We start from the raw sequence: 13,750 nt of genomic DNA, 5'->3' as shown, positions 1-13,750 counted from the left end.
GGGCCCTTGCCGTGCTGCAATCAACAGCAGCATCACAGGCGCATCCGCCTATGAGGGACCAGGGATGCAGTGAAGTCCCACCTCCCAGGCCAGAGACCAGAGTGCTGAACAGACAGATGCCTCAGTCCTGTTCTGGCCCTGCCATGGGTCCCAGGCTTCTCCACTGTGTGGCCCTTTGTCTCCTTGGAGCAGGTGAGTCCTGGTCAGAAAGGACATCTCTGACTAACGCTATTTCGTCCCCAGCTCTGTGGCAGCAACGTTACTCTCCTTTACTGTCTCAGCATCTTCCTCCTCTCCTTGCAGGTCCCGTGGGTGCCATGGTCAACCAGACCCCAAGATACTGGGTGACCAGGACGGGAAAACCAGTGACCCTGAATTGTTCTCAGACTCTGAATCATGATACCATGTACTGGTACCAACAAAAGCCCAGCCAACCACCAAAACTGCTGCTTTACTACTACGATACACAGTTAAACAGGGAAACCGACACCTCTGACAATTTCCAGTCCAGGCGGCTCAACACCTCTTCCTGTTCTCTGGACATCCGCTCGGCAGGCGTGGGGGACTCGGCCATGTATCTCTGTGCCAGCAGTAGAGACACAGAGCTGAAGGGTTCCCTCCCCTCTGTTCATAAACCTCTCTGTTTCCCAGATCCAAGGGTCTTGTGAAGACCTCCCTCCCTTCTTACAACCACAGGAGGAATTGGGTTTGTGACTGTCGTGATCGCCTTTGTAGATAGAAGTGGGGCATAAACCTACAGAAACCATCAACAGTTATGCCAAGAGTGGGAAAAGTGGTTCCTCTTATCCGACGTTCAGTTTGTGGTAATTTCCCAGGACACCTTAATCACCCGTTCGGTTCTCTTCAGTAGATAAATAGGAACTTTCTTCCTTTGGTTTTTGTTTGTTTGTTTGTTTAATCTAAGTTGGAGAGTTAGAAACATGTTGACAGGCCCAGGTGAGAGGTTGCCCCACTCTCACGAATCCCTGCGTTTAGGGGAAGAAACTGCCCTCGTAGGCATGCTAATGTGGTCTCAGAGTTTTCTCATCAAGTAGGGAAAATGAGAACTGCTAAAATTTGTGCCAGATTTGAAGACAAGTGACTCACCTGGAGCATGCATTATTCACAATGTATTTAACTATCCTGCCGGATACAGATCTGTCTCTGAACCATTTAAGTGGAATCAATAGGACTTATATCAAAAGCTAGAAGCAGTGCTATGGAAGATATATTGAAATGACTAGAGTTTGCCCTCTGTTTTTCATGTTAATAAATAATATCAAATGCTGCAGCTCGTCTGGAAAAAAAAAAAAAAAAAAAAGACTCCTGCAATCGACCAGAACAACTTTCTAAAGGCCGATACGTGACTTACACCCTTTACTAGACTGAAACATTTATGATGGCTGATTGAATACATGGATGCAGGAGTGAGTACAGTTCACCCCTGGGAGAAGGAATTGGCATTGGTGAGCGATGCCGGACTCAGAAGATGAGGATGTGTGCCCGCTTTAATTTTGAGGAACACGTACATGGTCCGACTGTGCAGTAGTTATTCCGTCGCCACATATGCTCACGAGCAACACCACAAGCTTCCAAGTCTCTCATCAAGAGGCCGAGAGGTGCTGCCCAGCATCCAATTCTGGTGCTGTTAAGTGAAAACCAGGGCAGCTATAAACTGTCAGCTGGGCTAACGACCCTCTAACTTCAATGTCCTGCTTTCCACACATTTGCAACCCTTTGCCTACTAATGATTAAAGCTTGTGTCTCTTTATTCTTCTGCCTAGATTAAAATTTTTTCTTCTATAAAATTAAGTATTCAGGCCAGGTTTCTCTGGGGTCTCTTCTCACTTACCCTATTTCCCGGATACAGCCTATGTATAAAACGGATGTATCTTGAGTGAATGGCCAAAGCATTCCACCAGGGGGCGGAGGAGCCCGCCCTCCGATTCTGTAAACACGCCACATCCTCGCAAATACAAGGAGAGAAATGAAGAGAACAGACACGTCTCTTTTCTGGTCCAGATGAAGGGAAGGTGAGACCCGGGACTGGAGATACAGATGCTCTTGCTGTTCCGGGTGCCCCGTCTGATCCTCATACGTGGACGGTTTTGGGAGATGTGATGGGGGAGGAGAAGAGGGAAAGGGGCTGCCGATGTGGTCGATATGGTTTGCTGTCGATAAGCAGAGTGGCAGGGAACTGTCTTGTCCTCCAGGGCGTGTGACGGTCACTAAAAATGTGAGGACACATTTAGGGAAGGAGGGAATGAAATTCTTGGGGGAATCTGATAGAAAAAATGGGAGGTTGTGATGTTGGATGCTCTGAGAGTTTGGAGACAGCAAAGGAGAAAGAATAAAATAAAAAAAAATTTTTATTGTGGTCAGAACACTTAACATGAGCTTTACCTTCCTCACAAAACTGTAAGTACAATATGGTGTATACATACAGCTGAAGGGAAGGAAATGCTGCAATTCAAGACAACACAGATAAACCCTGAGGACATTACGCTGAGCGATAAGCCAGTCACAGAAGGACAGGCGCTACGTGATTCCATTTATCCAGGGGTCAGTGGTTTCTTCTGCGGTTCTGAGTCATCCCACGTTTGGCCTCCTCTGCCTTCTCTCATTTACATTCAGCAATGTCATTTCCCAGCAGTCAAACCAGGGAATCTTGGAAGAGAGAGCTTCTGTGCAGATCCAGTGCCATCAGATGGGCTTACAGGAACCAACTATTTTCTGGACTATCATTTTATTTGTTACGAATATCTGTTATTTCAGCGGAGTTTAATACTGATGGCCCTTAAGAAAGCTGCCTTAATTCAAGTCCTCTAAGAAGCTGATACCAAGCTTGGGTTAGTCTTGCGAGGGATTTATTAGAGAAAATGGCTGTGGGAGAAAATGGGAGGCGGCTGGGAGATGGAGATCTGTGACCCTGACGGGAAGGAGTGAGGTAGGAAAAGGAGGCAAAGGGAGGAAGGAAGGAAAGCAGGTCTTAGGCTGCAGCACAGTTCTAAGAAATGGCAGCAAAGCTGGGCAGATCCTTAAGGCAAAGTAGAGCTATGAAGCTCTGTGTCCTTGTGGCCCGCCTCTCGCACTAGCCCGCTGCTTCAGGGCCAGGGCAGAGACAGGGATGCACTTCCCTTGAAATGATACTGCTGCTCTCTGAGTGGGTCCCTGGGTGGGGTAGGATGCCCTGGTCTTCTTGACTTGCCCCTCCCAGCGTGGACTCTCCATGCTATGAGCAAGCCAGGAAGAGGAAGACTGGGGCCTCGTCTTCTTGGACTACTGTTCCTGGAGTAGAGAGTCCACGCTATGAGTGGGTGCTGGGTGGAAGAAGGGACCCCAGACCTCGGGGCTGTAATGGCCAGAAACAGAATTTCTACACTGCAGGGCTGGTGGGGATGAGAGGGCCTGGCAGCCTGCCCCTCCCTGGGGAGAACCTGGGGGATCCCTGAGTTCTGGACCACATCCACGTGGGTTAGAGCTCCTGCCACAGAGCTTGGGCTGGTGGATGCGGGGAGTCATGGCTCAGAAGCCACCGACTCTCACTGCTCCTCCTGAGATTTAGTAGATTGTCTTGAGTGACTGTTTCTCCATTTGCTGTATGCTCGTAGGATAATTTTCAGAGGTTTTAAATGCTTGTTCCTAAATTTTCAGGTTACGGTTTTTTCTCTGGAAATCAGATACTTAAAGCTCCTCCTGCTGCCATCTTGGAAGTGACTCTCACCCCAGTACAACCGTCTACGTAAAAGGCAGCCAGACACCGGGCTGTGACTTGCCCACTCCTGCTCTAGCCTCATTTTGTCCCGCTACTAAAGGGTGACCATTCTGGGGATCCTGCTGAAGCTTTAAGCTTTTCTGCAGACTCCCTCTATGTTTTTAAAGTTCCATCTACACAGACACAGCTTATTGCTGAGACAAAAATTGGTTTTGATCCCTGTGAAGATTTTCGGCATTCTGCTGTGGCTCCTTCCTCTCTGGCGGTCTTCCTCACAGCTTCTAGCTGCCTTTGTTCCAACTTTTCACTTCTATCTCATCAACTCAGAAGATTTACAGGCTCTGTTTTTCCCTCCTCATTGTGTGTAGACACTGCCCCCATTTGTTTCTGACTTGAGACAAATCAGAGCCCTGTGCTGCCTGTTTTCCAGTGACTGAGTTGTGTCATATATTCCATTTGGTTTTCACTTGTGCAGAGCAGGATTCTAAATTTAATGGATAGATTTCAGTTCTGGGAACTGCAAATAAAAAATATTAAAAATCAAAGAATAAAATAAAAATAAAGAAAGGACAGGAAATAAGAAATGTAGTTGAAAATGATGTGAATGAAGTTGAAGGAAGAGAAATTTCCAGGACTTAGCACATAGTCGATAGTCAATACTGTCAAACGCTTCCAAGACAAGCAGGCAGAGAAGCGAACGTAAGTTCTTCCCCCGGTAAGTATACAATGCTAATCTTTAGGGAAATAACTTCCTAAGAGTATAAGGAATGGAAGTATTCCATGAACAAGTTTAAGGCGGCATCTGAAGGAGTGATTTCTCTGTGACAAAAGCAAGTGTGCCTTTATATAAAGACTGCTCGGTTCTAGGAAGTGGGCACGTCACAGAGAAGCTGCTCACCGGGAAGAAAGAACCTCGGAGAAAGCCACATGCCTCTGCTCTTTTCCTGATTCTGCCATGTGCCAAACGGTCCTCGGCCTCATGGTCCTTTGTCTCCTGGGTGCAGGTAAGTTCCTGTCCTGATCTTGTCAGCCCCCTGCTCGTAGCCTGTTGTCCATGTCAGCCGACTCCCTTAGGGACGAAGGCTCCAACTTCTGTGTGCTTTCTTCACAGGCTTCCTTGAAGCAGAAGTCACCCAGACTCCCGGGCACCTGGTCAAAGGGACAGGACAGAAAGCGGAAATGTACTGTGTCCCAAGAAAGGGACACAATTATGTTTGCTGGTATCAACAGATCCCAGCAAAAGAGTTCAAGTTCTTGATTTCCTTCCAAAATAATAATGAACTTGATAAAACAGGGATGCCCAAGGAGAGGTTTTCAGCTGTGTGCTACCAAAACTCATCCTGTACCCTGAAGATCCAGCCTGCGGCGCTGCAGGATTCAGCCGTGTATCTCTGTGCCAGCAGTGAATCCACAGTGGTAAGTATTAGCTGATCTTAATGCACAAACTCATCCTGGCCCAGCTCAGGAAGCAGGTGGTGTAGCAGGTTGAAAGAGGAAATAACAGAAACTAACTAGAGCTGTCATAAGCCATATGGAAATTTCTTGCAATGTTAAAGCATATCCTATGAAACCCCAAAACAAGAACATAGGATTTTCTCTGGAAGAAACCAGACTGAAGTCCTGAACCTGTGACATGGCACATTCGACAGCTCATTTCTTTTCCCACCGTGTTGGCTCCGTTTGTTCTCCCTTATTATAGACCGCCTCCTTCATTTCTTAAATTGCGTAGTTATGAGATGATTATAGATTCAGACGTCAGCCTTCCAGCCACATTGAGAAGGATCAGCCTTCTCTCATGCTAGATTACAAATCCAGAAAATAGGAAAAAAAAAAAAAAGATTCTGTTTTGCTAAAAACTGTGCTTCTAGAAAACTCAACATTAGCCAAATGGGTTGAGTTATTTTGAACAACATGGCAGCTGAGAGTCTGTGACTTTGACCTTATGCATCAAGAATTCCAAAGAGTGGAGTTCAGTTCTCTAATTAGGGGCCAGGACACCCAAGAGATATCCACCACGTGGGAGGGGTGAAGGATAACTTGCTTTTGCTGGATACAAAAAACCTAGGAAAAGAGAAAGGATCAGAGGAGCGACCAAATCCTTAGTTTTTAGAATAATATCAGACCAAGTGAAGACTCTGGTTAATTTCTTTTTTAGGAGTTAAATCCAAGTCACACAAAAAGCGTGCTAATTTTAAGTGTGATAATGTCAGACCCCTCCTCCCCCCGGTCACTAATTAGCTTCTATGGAGTTGAGGAAGGAGACAGATGAATATGTATGTACTCAGTGGAAACACATCTGATGTGCAACTGCAAATTGATATGCAGACAGTTGAAAAGCCCTCAGGTGTGTGGTCCAAACTGTAGTGAGACAATAATTCCACATGAGTGTAGGTGAAAGCAGGCGTTGTGGCTTTACCCCTACCTAGGGAGATCCGTGCAATTCTGTAGAGCAGATAAAGGATTCAAAACACCTCCTCTAAAATTTGATCATCTCTTTACAAAACTGGTTATTTCTACGCCACCCACCAATCATCTCTAGAAAAGTTTGTATACTCTTCCCAGTCACATCTGCTGTTATTTCAGTGTAAGCTGAACCCACTTGTCTTACTCCCAGAAGTCCAAATATACTTTTGTCCCAGGCAAAACTTCATTCGGACCCCTTGAAACAGCAGCTCAAAAGTGAATGTTCCTTACTGTCCATTTTTGCTCTTCTCCAAATCCAAGTCTTACTCAGTAACTAACCCCTTTGCTTTTGTCACAGAGGAGTCAGTGCTTTGAATGCCGTCTTCTGCTTTGGGGGGACTACTTCCATTCTTATGAAACTATTCTTCTGAGGACTAAAATTATATGCTTGCTGGGACAAAGACTTATTTCTGTTTCTCTGACTGGTGTGATCGCTTTGAAGCATTTGCCAATACTGACTATACCCTAAGCCCTGGGAAATTCTCCTCCCTCAGCTTCATTCACATTGTTTTCAATTTGGTTTCTTATTTCCTGTTGATTCTTTTTTTAAATGCAATTTCCAGGACCTAAATCTATCCATTAAATATTCCCTTTCCCAGGAACATTCTTCCTGTTCTACTTAAATTTTAACATGTAATTTAATAAAGTGGTCTCTCTTTTTTCTTTTTTTTAATTAGTTTAGCCTATTAAGAATCTCTACGCAAAAAAAAAAAAAAAAAAAAAAAAAAAGTGAGGTCTGAGACCACCTGCCTCACTGAGGGTTAGGGTAAGCAGGTAAATTCTAGGACAGAGTCAGAATTTCAGAGTCAGACTTTCTGGAGGTGAGTTATAGGAGTACATATTATTTTTCCAAGCCCCTGGCGATTTTTGTTCATATTAAAGGTTGAGACCTTTTACCAAGAGAAATTTGTAAGATTGATAAAATTACAATCCTAGTGTATGGCTCTACAATTTTCTTCTTGCTCTTACTTATTTTAAATTTTTTTGTTTTGCTTTTTTTGACTGGCGTATTGTTGATTTACAATGTTCCGTTAGTTTCTGGCTCTCGCGCTCCTGAAGCGTACGTTTGTGTCAGGTTTTAGTCCTTCCCTTCCAGCTCTTCCCTCCTGTCCTATCCCTAACCACTCTCCTCTTTTCCCTTTTTCCTTTTTCATATGATTTCCTCAAACTTCAACTTCCCTAAGAACCCTCACGTGAGACTGGAGCCTGTTTACATCCTCCATGTTACAAAATAAACAAGAGGTCCAACATTTGGACCAAGGAGTCCCCCTCTCCTGTAGGCGGTGCCCCCGCGGCTGGGGGTGTTGCCGAGAGAGCCCAGAACTTCCATTCCTCTTCGCTGCTGAGCATCAGACACCATTGCTGGAAAGTTCATCCTGCCGCTGATCTTGCCGTGGACATCAGGCTCCTCTGGGTAACCCCCTGCCTCCTGGGGGAGGTGACATGTTTGATTAGTTCAATCAGCCATAAAGCTTTTTGTGGGATGAAGATGGAAAGAGGGGAGGCTTGGCACATCCCAGCCCAAGCTCAGGAACTAAGACTCTGTCGCTGGAAAACAGTAGAGATTTTTGAAAAACTGGACAAAATTTGTCATGTTAAATATTTATTGGTGCATACTTCTCTCTATTTCGTGCTCTGTAAGTCCTCTATTGTCTGCTTTAAATACAGAACTTTACTTAATCACCAAGACAAGCAAAGGAAACACTTTATTTTCAGCATAAGAAAACATGGTACCAGGAGTTCATTTCTTTTCTTAAACTAAAAAAAAAAAAAAAAAAGAGGGATGAAGAAAGAGAGAACCCAGTTCTGTCTCTGTCCGGCCAAAAGGGCTGTGATGTTTACACCATGCTATGCTGATTCTTATTCCTTCTGGAATAATCTTGGCTTTGTCCTCTGCCTAGTGCCCATGCAGGCAGGTACGGATGCCAGGACTGAAGACTCCAGCTATAGGATATTGCAGAGACGGTGGAAATAGAGTTGGATAAATTGGTCTGGAATTTGAGAGAGAGATCTGGTCCCCAACTATTGTTCATTAGAAACATCACCTCAAAGGTTTATCTCAGTGAATGTTTTTTTTATTGAAGTATATTCAGTCTACAATGTTGTGTCAATTAGTGAATTTTTTTTTTTTAATTCTCATCACACAACAAATGCTGGGCACCTACAGAACACTGTTTATTATCATTTTCTTTGATGAAACAATTTCAGAAAATCAAAAGCAGACAGATGCAGGAAAGTCATTTCACATTCATGTGTACGAAGAAGTCCACCCGCACCAGGATGGAGTAGAAACCATGTGACTACAGCATTTTCTGCCTTTTGATTTTTACAAATTATTTCAAGCACTCCAGTCCCTCCCCTCCCCACCCAGGAGGAGGACCAGACAAACTGCTACGAAGATGCAGGAGGGGCAGTGACAGGGGCAAGGGGTTGGTGGTTAGAGGGTGTTGGAGGGACCACCAGATGAACCCCAGATCAGACCTGAGCGGGACTGCAGGAAGAAGCTTTCAAAGCATGCACACTCCTTTAAAAGCACCTGGCACGTGTTTTAGAGCGATCCTCTTCCGAATGTGCAGCTTCTGAGGGAAAAAAAGTAAATAAGTTAGGAAGAAGGCTCCTCTGGCACGTGAGTAGTGGGAAGGAAAAAAGAAGAAAAGGGGAGGGGGGACTTACAGAGTCCTGCAAAACAGAAGAGAGTCACAAAGTAAGAGGACTCACAACCCCCATCATGAAAAGCAACCAGCAAAACTACAAAAGTGTCTCCACTTGCTCCAACAGTGGAAAAGGATACCATTAAGTTGAGCGTATTGTGAAACACCCAGCATCACAAAAATGAAGAGGAAGGTAAAATCCATGGACTAGAGGAAAATTCACACCTTTTACCCCCTCCCCCCACCCCAAATAATCACGAGTCAGAAAAAAAAAAATTCCAAGTCTACACACCCAACAGAATTAAACACACTCAACAAGTAAAGCCATGGGTTAAATCCACTCCACCTGCCTTCACTAATCACGGTCACCTTAACACTTGCATGTTCTCCAAGCAGCCTGTAGTCTGAACAGTAAGATGTTGGCCTGACTTAGTTCCCAGGAACTTGGAGTCTCAGCTGCGTCTACTTCAGCTGAGCTGGTTAACTCAGGGACCGGCCACCCTCCCGCTGGGCATGCGCGGGGCGCCCCGTGACCTTTGACACACGCAGAGGCCGGCAGCTTAGTTATGCCTGCGCAGAATGGTGCTCCCGCACCTGCCAATCACCTTTCCTGGCGCTCCCCACGCCCCACAGCGCCCTGCTGCTTTAGGCCTCATCCCATAAATACCGCAGCCCCAAGCTGTGCGGGGGGGAGGGGGTGAGGGTTTTTTTCTTCCGTGCTCTCTCTTTGTCTATCTTAAGAAGAAACTCTGCCTCAAGTCTTGGCGTCTCTGTTTTCTGTGCCTCGAGCAAGACAAAGCTAGTTCAGTAACAGGATAACCCAAGTATAACCAGAAGCTCAAAAATTAAGAACAGAAAGGGCAAAAGCAGGGAGACATTTTTTTAAAGGTTGATTGAACTCAGGAACTAGATCTTTCCTTTCTTTTCTTTCTTTTTCTTTAAAAGACAACTCTCTAAAGAAGTGAAGGAAGAACTAAACTAAAACGTGAAACTTAGGGATTGAAGGAAGGCAGGGAAACACCTAAGAGAACGAAAATGACAAGTAAAACCAGCCAGTGAGAAGGTGGTGAAATGAAAGGGGAGCCTTGGTGTGAAAGCAGGATGGGTCTGTACTAGTCCTTGCCTGTCCGCTCGCTGCGTCACAGGCCAATACCCAGCCTTGTTGAGAGACAAGGTACTGGGGCAAGGAATAGCAACTTTATTCAGAGAGCCAACAAACTGAGGAGGGAAAAGGGGAAGGGAGGCCGGAGGGCTTAAGATTAAAGGGTAAAGGTGGGTTGCAGGCTTCTTGGAGCCACCTGGCCTTCAAAGAAAGCATAACATTTCTTTGTCCTGCTTGTTCACGTGGGCGGGATCACAGGGCTCCTGCAAAACTCCGCATTGTTAGCTCTCATCAGTTGTTAGCAGCAGTTTTTACTTTACCCGTCTTCTCTCTGCTTATTTGCAAGGTTTCTAGGCTGAAAGAAACTTCTCTATAAGTTAAGTAACAGAGCTAATCGGGGACTGCAGGATGGGAGCTTTCTTAAGGGAACTTAATGGGCTACTTAGTTACAAGCAACGTTTCTCTAGTTTTTAACTCTTGACCTGCAGGGCTAAAGTAGAAGAATATGAAGGCTGAAGAATGAGGGAGGCGCTTTCAAGAAGGTGTTAGTTGTCTTCTGTTCCAGTTCCCCGCTGTCACCACCGTTCCACAATCTTGTGGGGAAAGGGGGCAACAGCCACTCTGGCTACTTTGAGCTGAATGGGGTGGAGGAAGGGGTGACTGTGGAGTGGAATTGATCAACCTGAAATTGAAAGTGTTCTTTGTGTCTGGTGTTTGCAGATAGAGGGGCCCCACCAAATGGGTAGACAAGGCTGCTTCCCAAATATGTGGGTTCTTGCCCGCAGAGTGAGAAAGAATTTTCAAATGAGGCAGAAAGACAAAGTGAAAAACACCTGCTTTTATTGCTTGGAGAGGGGAAAAAACGAAACACTCGAGTCGGGAGCCGTCTGCCAAGTACCCGGTCAGGACAGCTCCAGCTCCCGGCCGGGCTGCGGGGTCGTTTATTACAAGGTCCTTCACCATGTCTTCATCCTGGTGGTGGCAGTTACATTCTGCTAGTCTCCATCCTCCCTCAGCTCAGCCCTGAAACAAAAGGCAATTAGCAGAAACTTAGGCGGGAACAAAGGAGGGGATATTGGGGAATGTCTTTGGGATCTAAGGAGCCTGTTGTGAGATGAGAGAAATCTCCTGTTCCTCATCAGCGGGGCACTTCTTTCCCCTTGTTAACTGTCCAGGGTCAGTGAGCCTGCCTAGTCTCTGTCAAACATCGTTGTCACGTTTGCACTGTGATCTGTGGTTTTTGAACGACATACCCGCACTTAATGACAACACTGAGTAGGAGTTAGACAAGAATAACAATTAGTAAGAGGGACAGGCCAAGCTTAAAATACCCAAAAACATTGACTGGACCCTTTGTGGGACCCAGGAAAACAATGCAGAAAACCAGTCTGCCTGTTGAGACCCATTTTGATGGTCTGAAGGCTATTGTAGCCAAACTCCTGTCGAATTCTGCCAATGTGAGTTCTACATCAGAGAAAGAACTCACACAGGTGCACCATGTGGAGTTTGCTACCAAGAGGCCCCCTCCCTGCTCAGCAAGCATATAACCTAACGCATAGCAAGAACCTCTAATGGACAGCAGCTCCTGTCTGCTCTATTCCCTACGCAGTCATGTGCCCGTGGCATATTTTCCTGACAACACACACATCTGTGTCCTTCTGGGGCACAGGCTACAAAACCGTGGAAGAGAATATCTACACGGCTGTCTCTAAACCAGGGATCAGCGTGATTAGCGCAGATCAGTAATGTACTTTCTCCCTTTATACCTCGCTGAAAGCGGAAATCCTCCTCACATTCTACATACTCAAAAGCATCTTTAATGAAATAAGGAAAAGAGAGTCACTAAATAAAAACACGGTGGTTTCACAGCATCATTTATTAGATGTATCCACCAGACCCAATAGACTTTTCTTCGGGTGGTCTGGGGATTTCTAGACCAACACAGGGAGATACTGGAAAAATCATAAATGGGGTAAACTAGGGGGTTCCCATGATGACAAACAGAATGTGATTTGGGATGCCATATCCAGCTGTGAGATGGATTAGCAGAAGAGGCTACTGATGCAGGAAATTCTAAAAAGTATCTTTCCAAGCTGAGGGAAAGGAGGAAGTTCCCAGGAGGATAGTCAAAACACTTAGAGAATAACATGCTTTCCTTATGTACCTTTTTTTGTTTGTTTTTTTTGAAGAGAAACTTTAAATCATTCAGAAGCTCTCCAGTCCACTGCCTGTTAGTTTCCTCCACCCTAGAGGGCGCCCCTTGGCCCTCTGCTGTGGATGCTGCCTTTAACAGGTGTGGCGAAGCCACAGCTTAACCCCAGCTGCTTAACTGATGACTGTGCGGTCAGCAAGCCCTCATACGGCCCCCTCCGGTCCACTTCACAGCCAGTGGATGGTTGGGTCCTTGCTTTTTCCAGCTTTTAAGGAGGATGAGGTGCCTGGGTTAGTTGAAAAGGGTGCAGGGTGACTTCAGTTGGAGAGACAGACCTGTTGGAAGCAAAACGTATAAACAGAAGTTAGTATAGTGGCCATCGATTTGACATAGTTAGCACCAGCTAGGTCCTTTAAAGCATCAATGATTTCCCCGCCTGGGCAGACACCTGGAATGGCCTGCCGTCCAAAATTTCAAAGGGGCTTAAGTTTGTTCCTGGGAGCCACTCTGATCCTTAGCAGGGCAATTGGCAAGGTCTCATCCCACGCGAAACTAGTCTCTTGACTTTTTTTAGCAATGCTCTTTTCATGGATGACTTCTTTTCTATTTTCCCTGTTGATTGTGGTCTCCCAGGTGAATTAAGTTTCCAGTCAACACGCAATGCTTTAGACACTTGTTGGGTTATGCTGGAGACAAGCAGATCCGTTGTCACTTGGAAGGGGGCTCGGCAGTCCGATTGGGGGATGATTTCTGTAAGGAGGACTTTGCTTCAGAGACATTTTCTGCCCTGGTGGGATATGCCTCCACTCATCCCGAAAAAGTATCCATAAACACTAACAAGTATAAAGTTTACTGTGGCTCAGGGCATTTCACTGAAGTCTATGCGTCAGTCCTCAGCGGGGCACTGTGTTCAGCTCCCATCTGCGGGGCGTCTAGTGGCAGTCTTCAGGTTATTTTTAGATCGGATCGTGCAGTTCTGACTGAGTTGCTGGATGGTCTCTTGCAGGTTAGGCCCTCTGATACACTCTGAGTCCATTGTGAGGTGGCCTCCCTCCCGCGATGGGCACCGTCAGCAAAGTGTCGTTAACGCGGTGTTCAAAGGGGCGTCAGGGATCAAAACAATTCTTGTGCGTGACATTTCCAGCCGGGCGAGGTGTGATCAAAAGTGAGACCCCACCCTTTGGCCCTTTCTTTGGCCCTTCTGAATGTTCTGGCTGATATTTTGACAAACCAGTTTGCGGGAGCAGCGGACTCATCATGGCTTGGTGGTCACCTTCCTCTGCCACCTTCTTTGCCGCTTGGTTAGCTAACTGACTGCGTTTTTTATGAGTCTCACCTCTTTGGCCCGGGTAATGTTTATGGCCACTTGTGAGTGCTTGTGGTCCACTTCTAGCAGTGACGGGATTTCAGAAGCATGTTTCATGGTCTTTATTATTTGAGGGAAAGAGGCCCCTCTCTTTTCCAGACTGCCTTGGGAGCACGTACTGCAGAGAATCCATCACAAGCCTGTCTATATATTTGCTCTCTTCCCTTTGGTGAGTAGGAGGGTCCTTGTCGGAGCAATGATGTCTGCCTTCTGAGCTGAGTTCCCCGAGGGCAGGGCCTCAATTTCTTCTAAGTTACCCCCACATACCCAGTGTGTTGACTTCCTTGATCCGTGAACCTCC

The 13,750-nt window shown here is 46.0% G+C and overlaps 1 long non-coding RNA gene and 1 gene segment (V, D, J or C); one reads left to right on the top strand and one right to left on the bottom strand.

Moving 5' to 3' along the window:
• The first annotated feature begins 675 nt into the window (after positions 1-675).
• Positions 676-13,750, top strand: part of LOC141578110 (T cell receptor beta variable 16-like) — a 21,305-nt gene continuing 8,230 nt past the window's right edge. The window contains 3 exon segments of the V gene segment in view: positions 676-2,033; positions 4,583-4,719; positions 4,827-5,131. Coding sequence covers positions 2,023-2,033; positions 4,583-4,719; positions 4,827-5,131 — 453 coding nt within the window.
• Positions 10,755-13,750, bottom strand: part of LOC141578118 (uncharacterized) — a 19,019-nt gene continuing 16,023 nt past the window's right edge. Inside the window, exons 3-4 of the long non-coding RNA XR_012508043.1 lie at positions 12,096-12,418; positions 10,755-10,954 (exon numbers count right to left, since the gene is read on the bottom strand). This is a non-coding gene — a long non-coding RNA (uncharacterized LOC141578118). The remainder of the gene's footprint in view (positions 10,955-12,095; positions 12,419-13,750) is intronic.

This window comes from Camelus bactrianus, chromosome 7, assembly GCF_048773025.1.
Source record: "Camelus bactrianus isolate YW-2024 breed Bactrian camel chromosome 7, ASM4877302v1, whole genome shotgun sequence".
Taxonomy (NCBI): Eukaryota; Metazoa; Chordata; class Mammalia; order Artiodactyla; family Camelidae; genus Camelus; species Camelus bactrianus.
The sequence above is the reverse complement of the archived record's forward strand: the minus strand, read 5'-3'. Positions and strand labels throughout refer to the sequence as shown.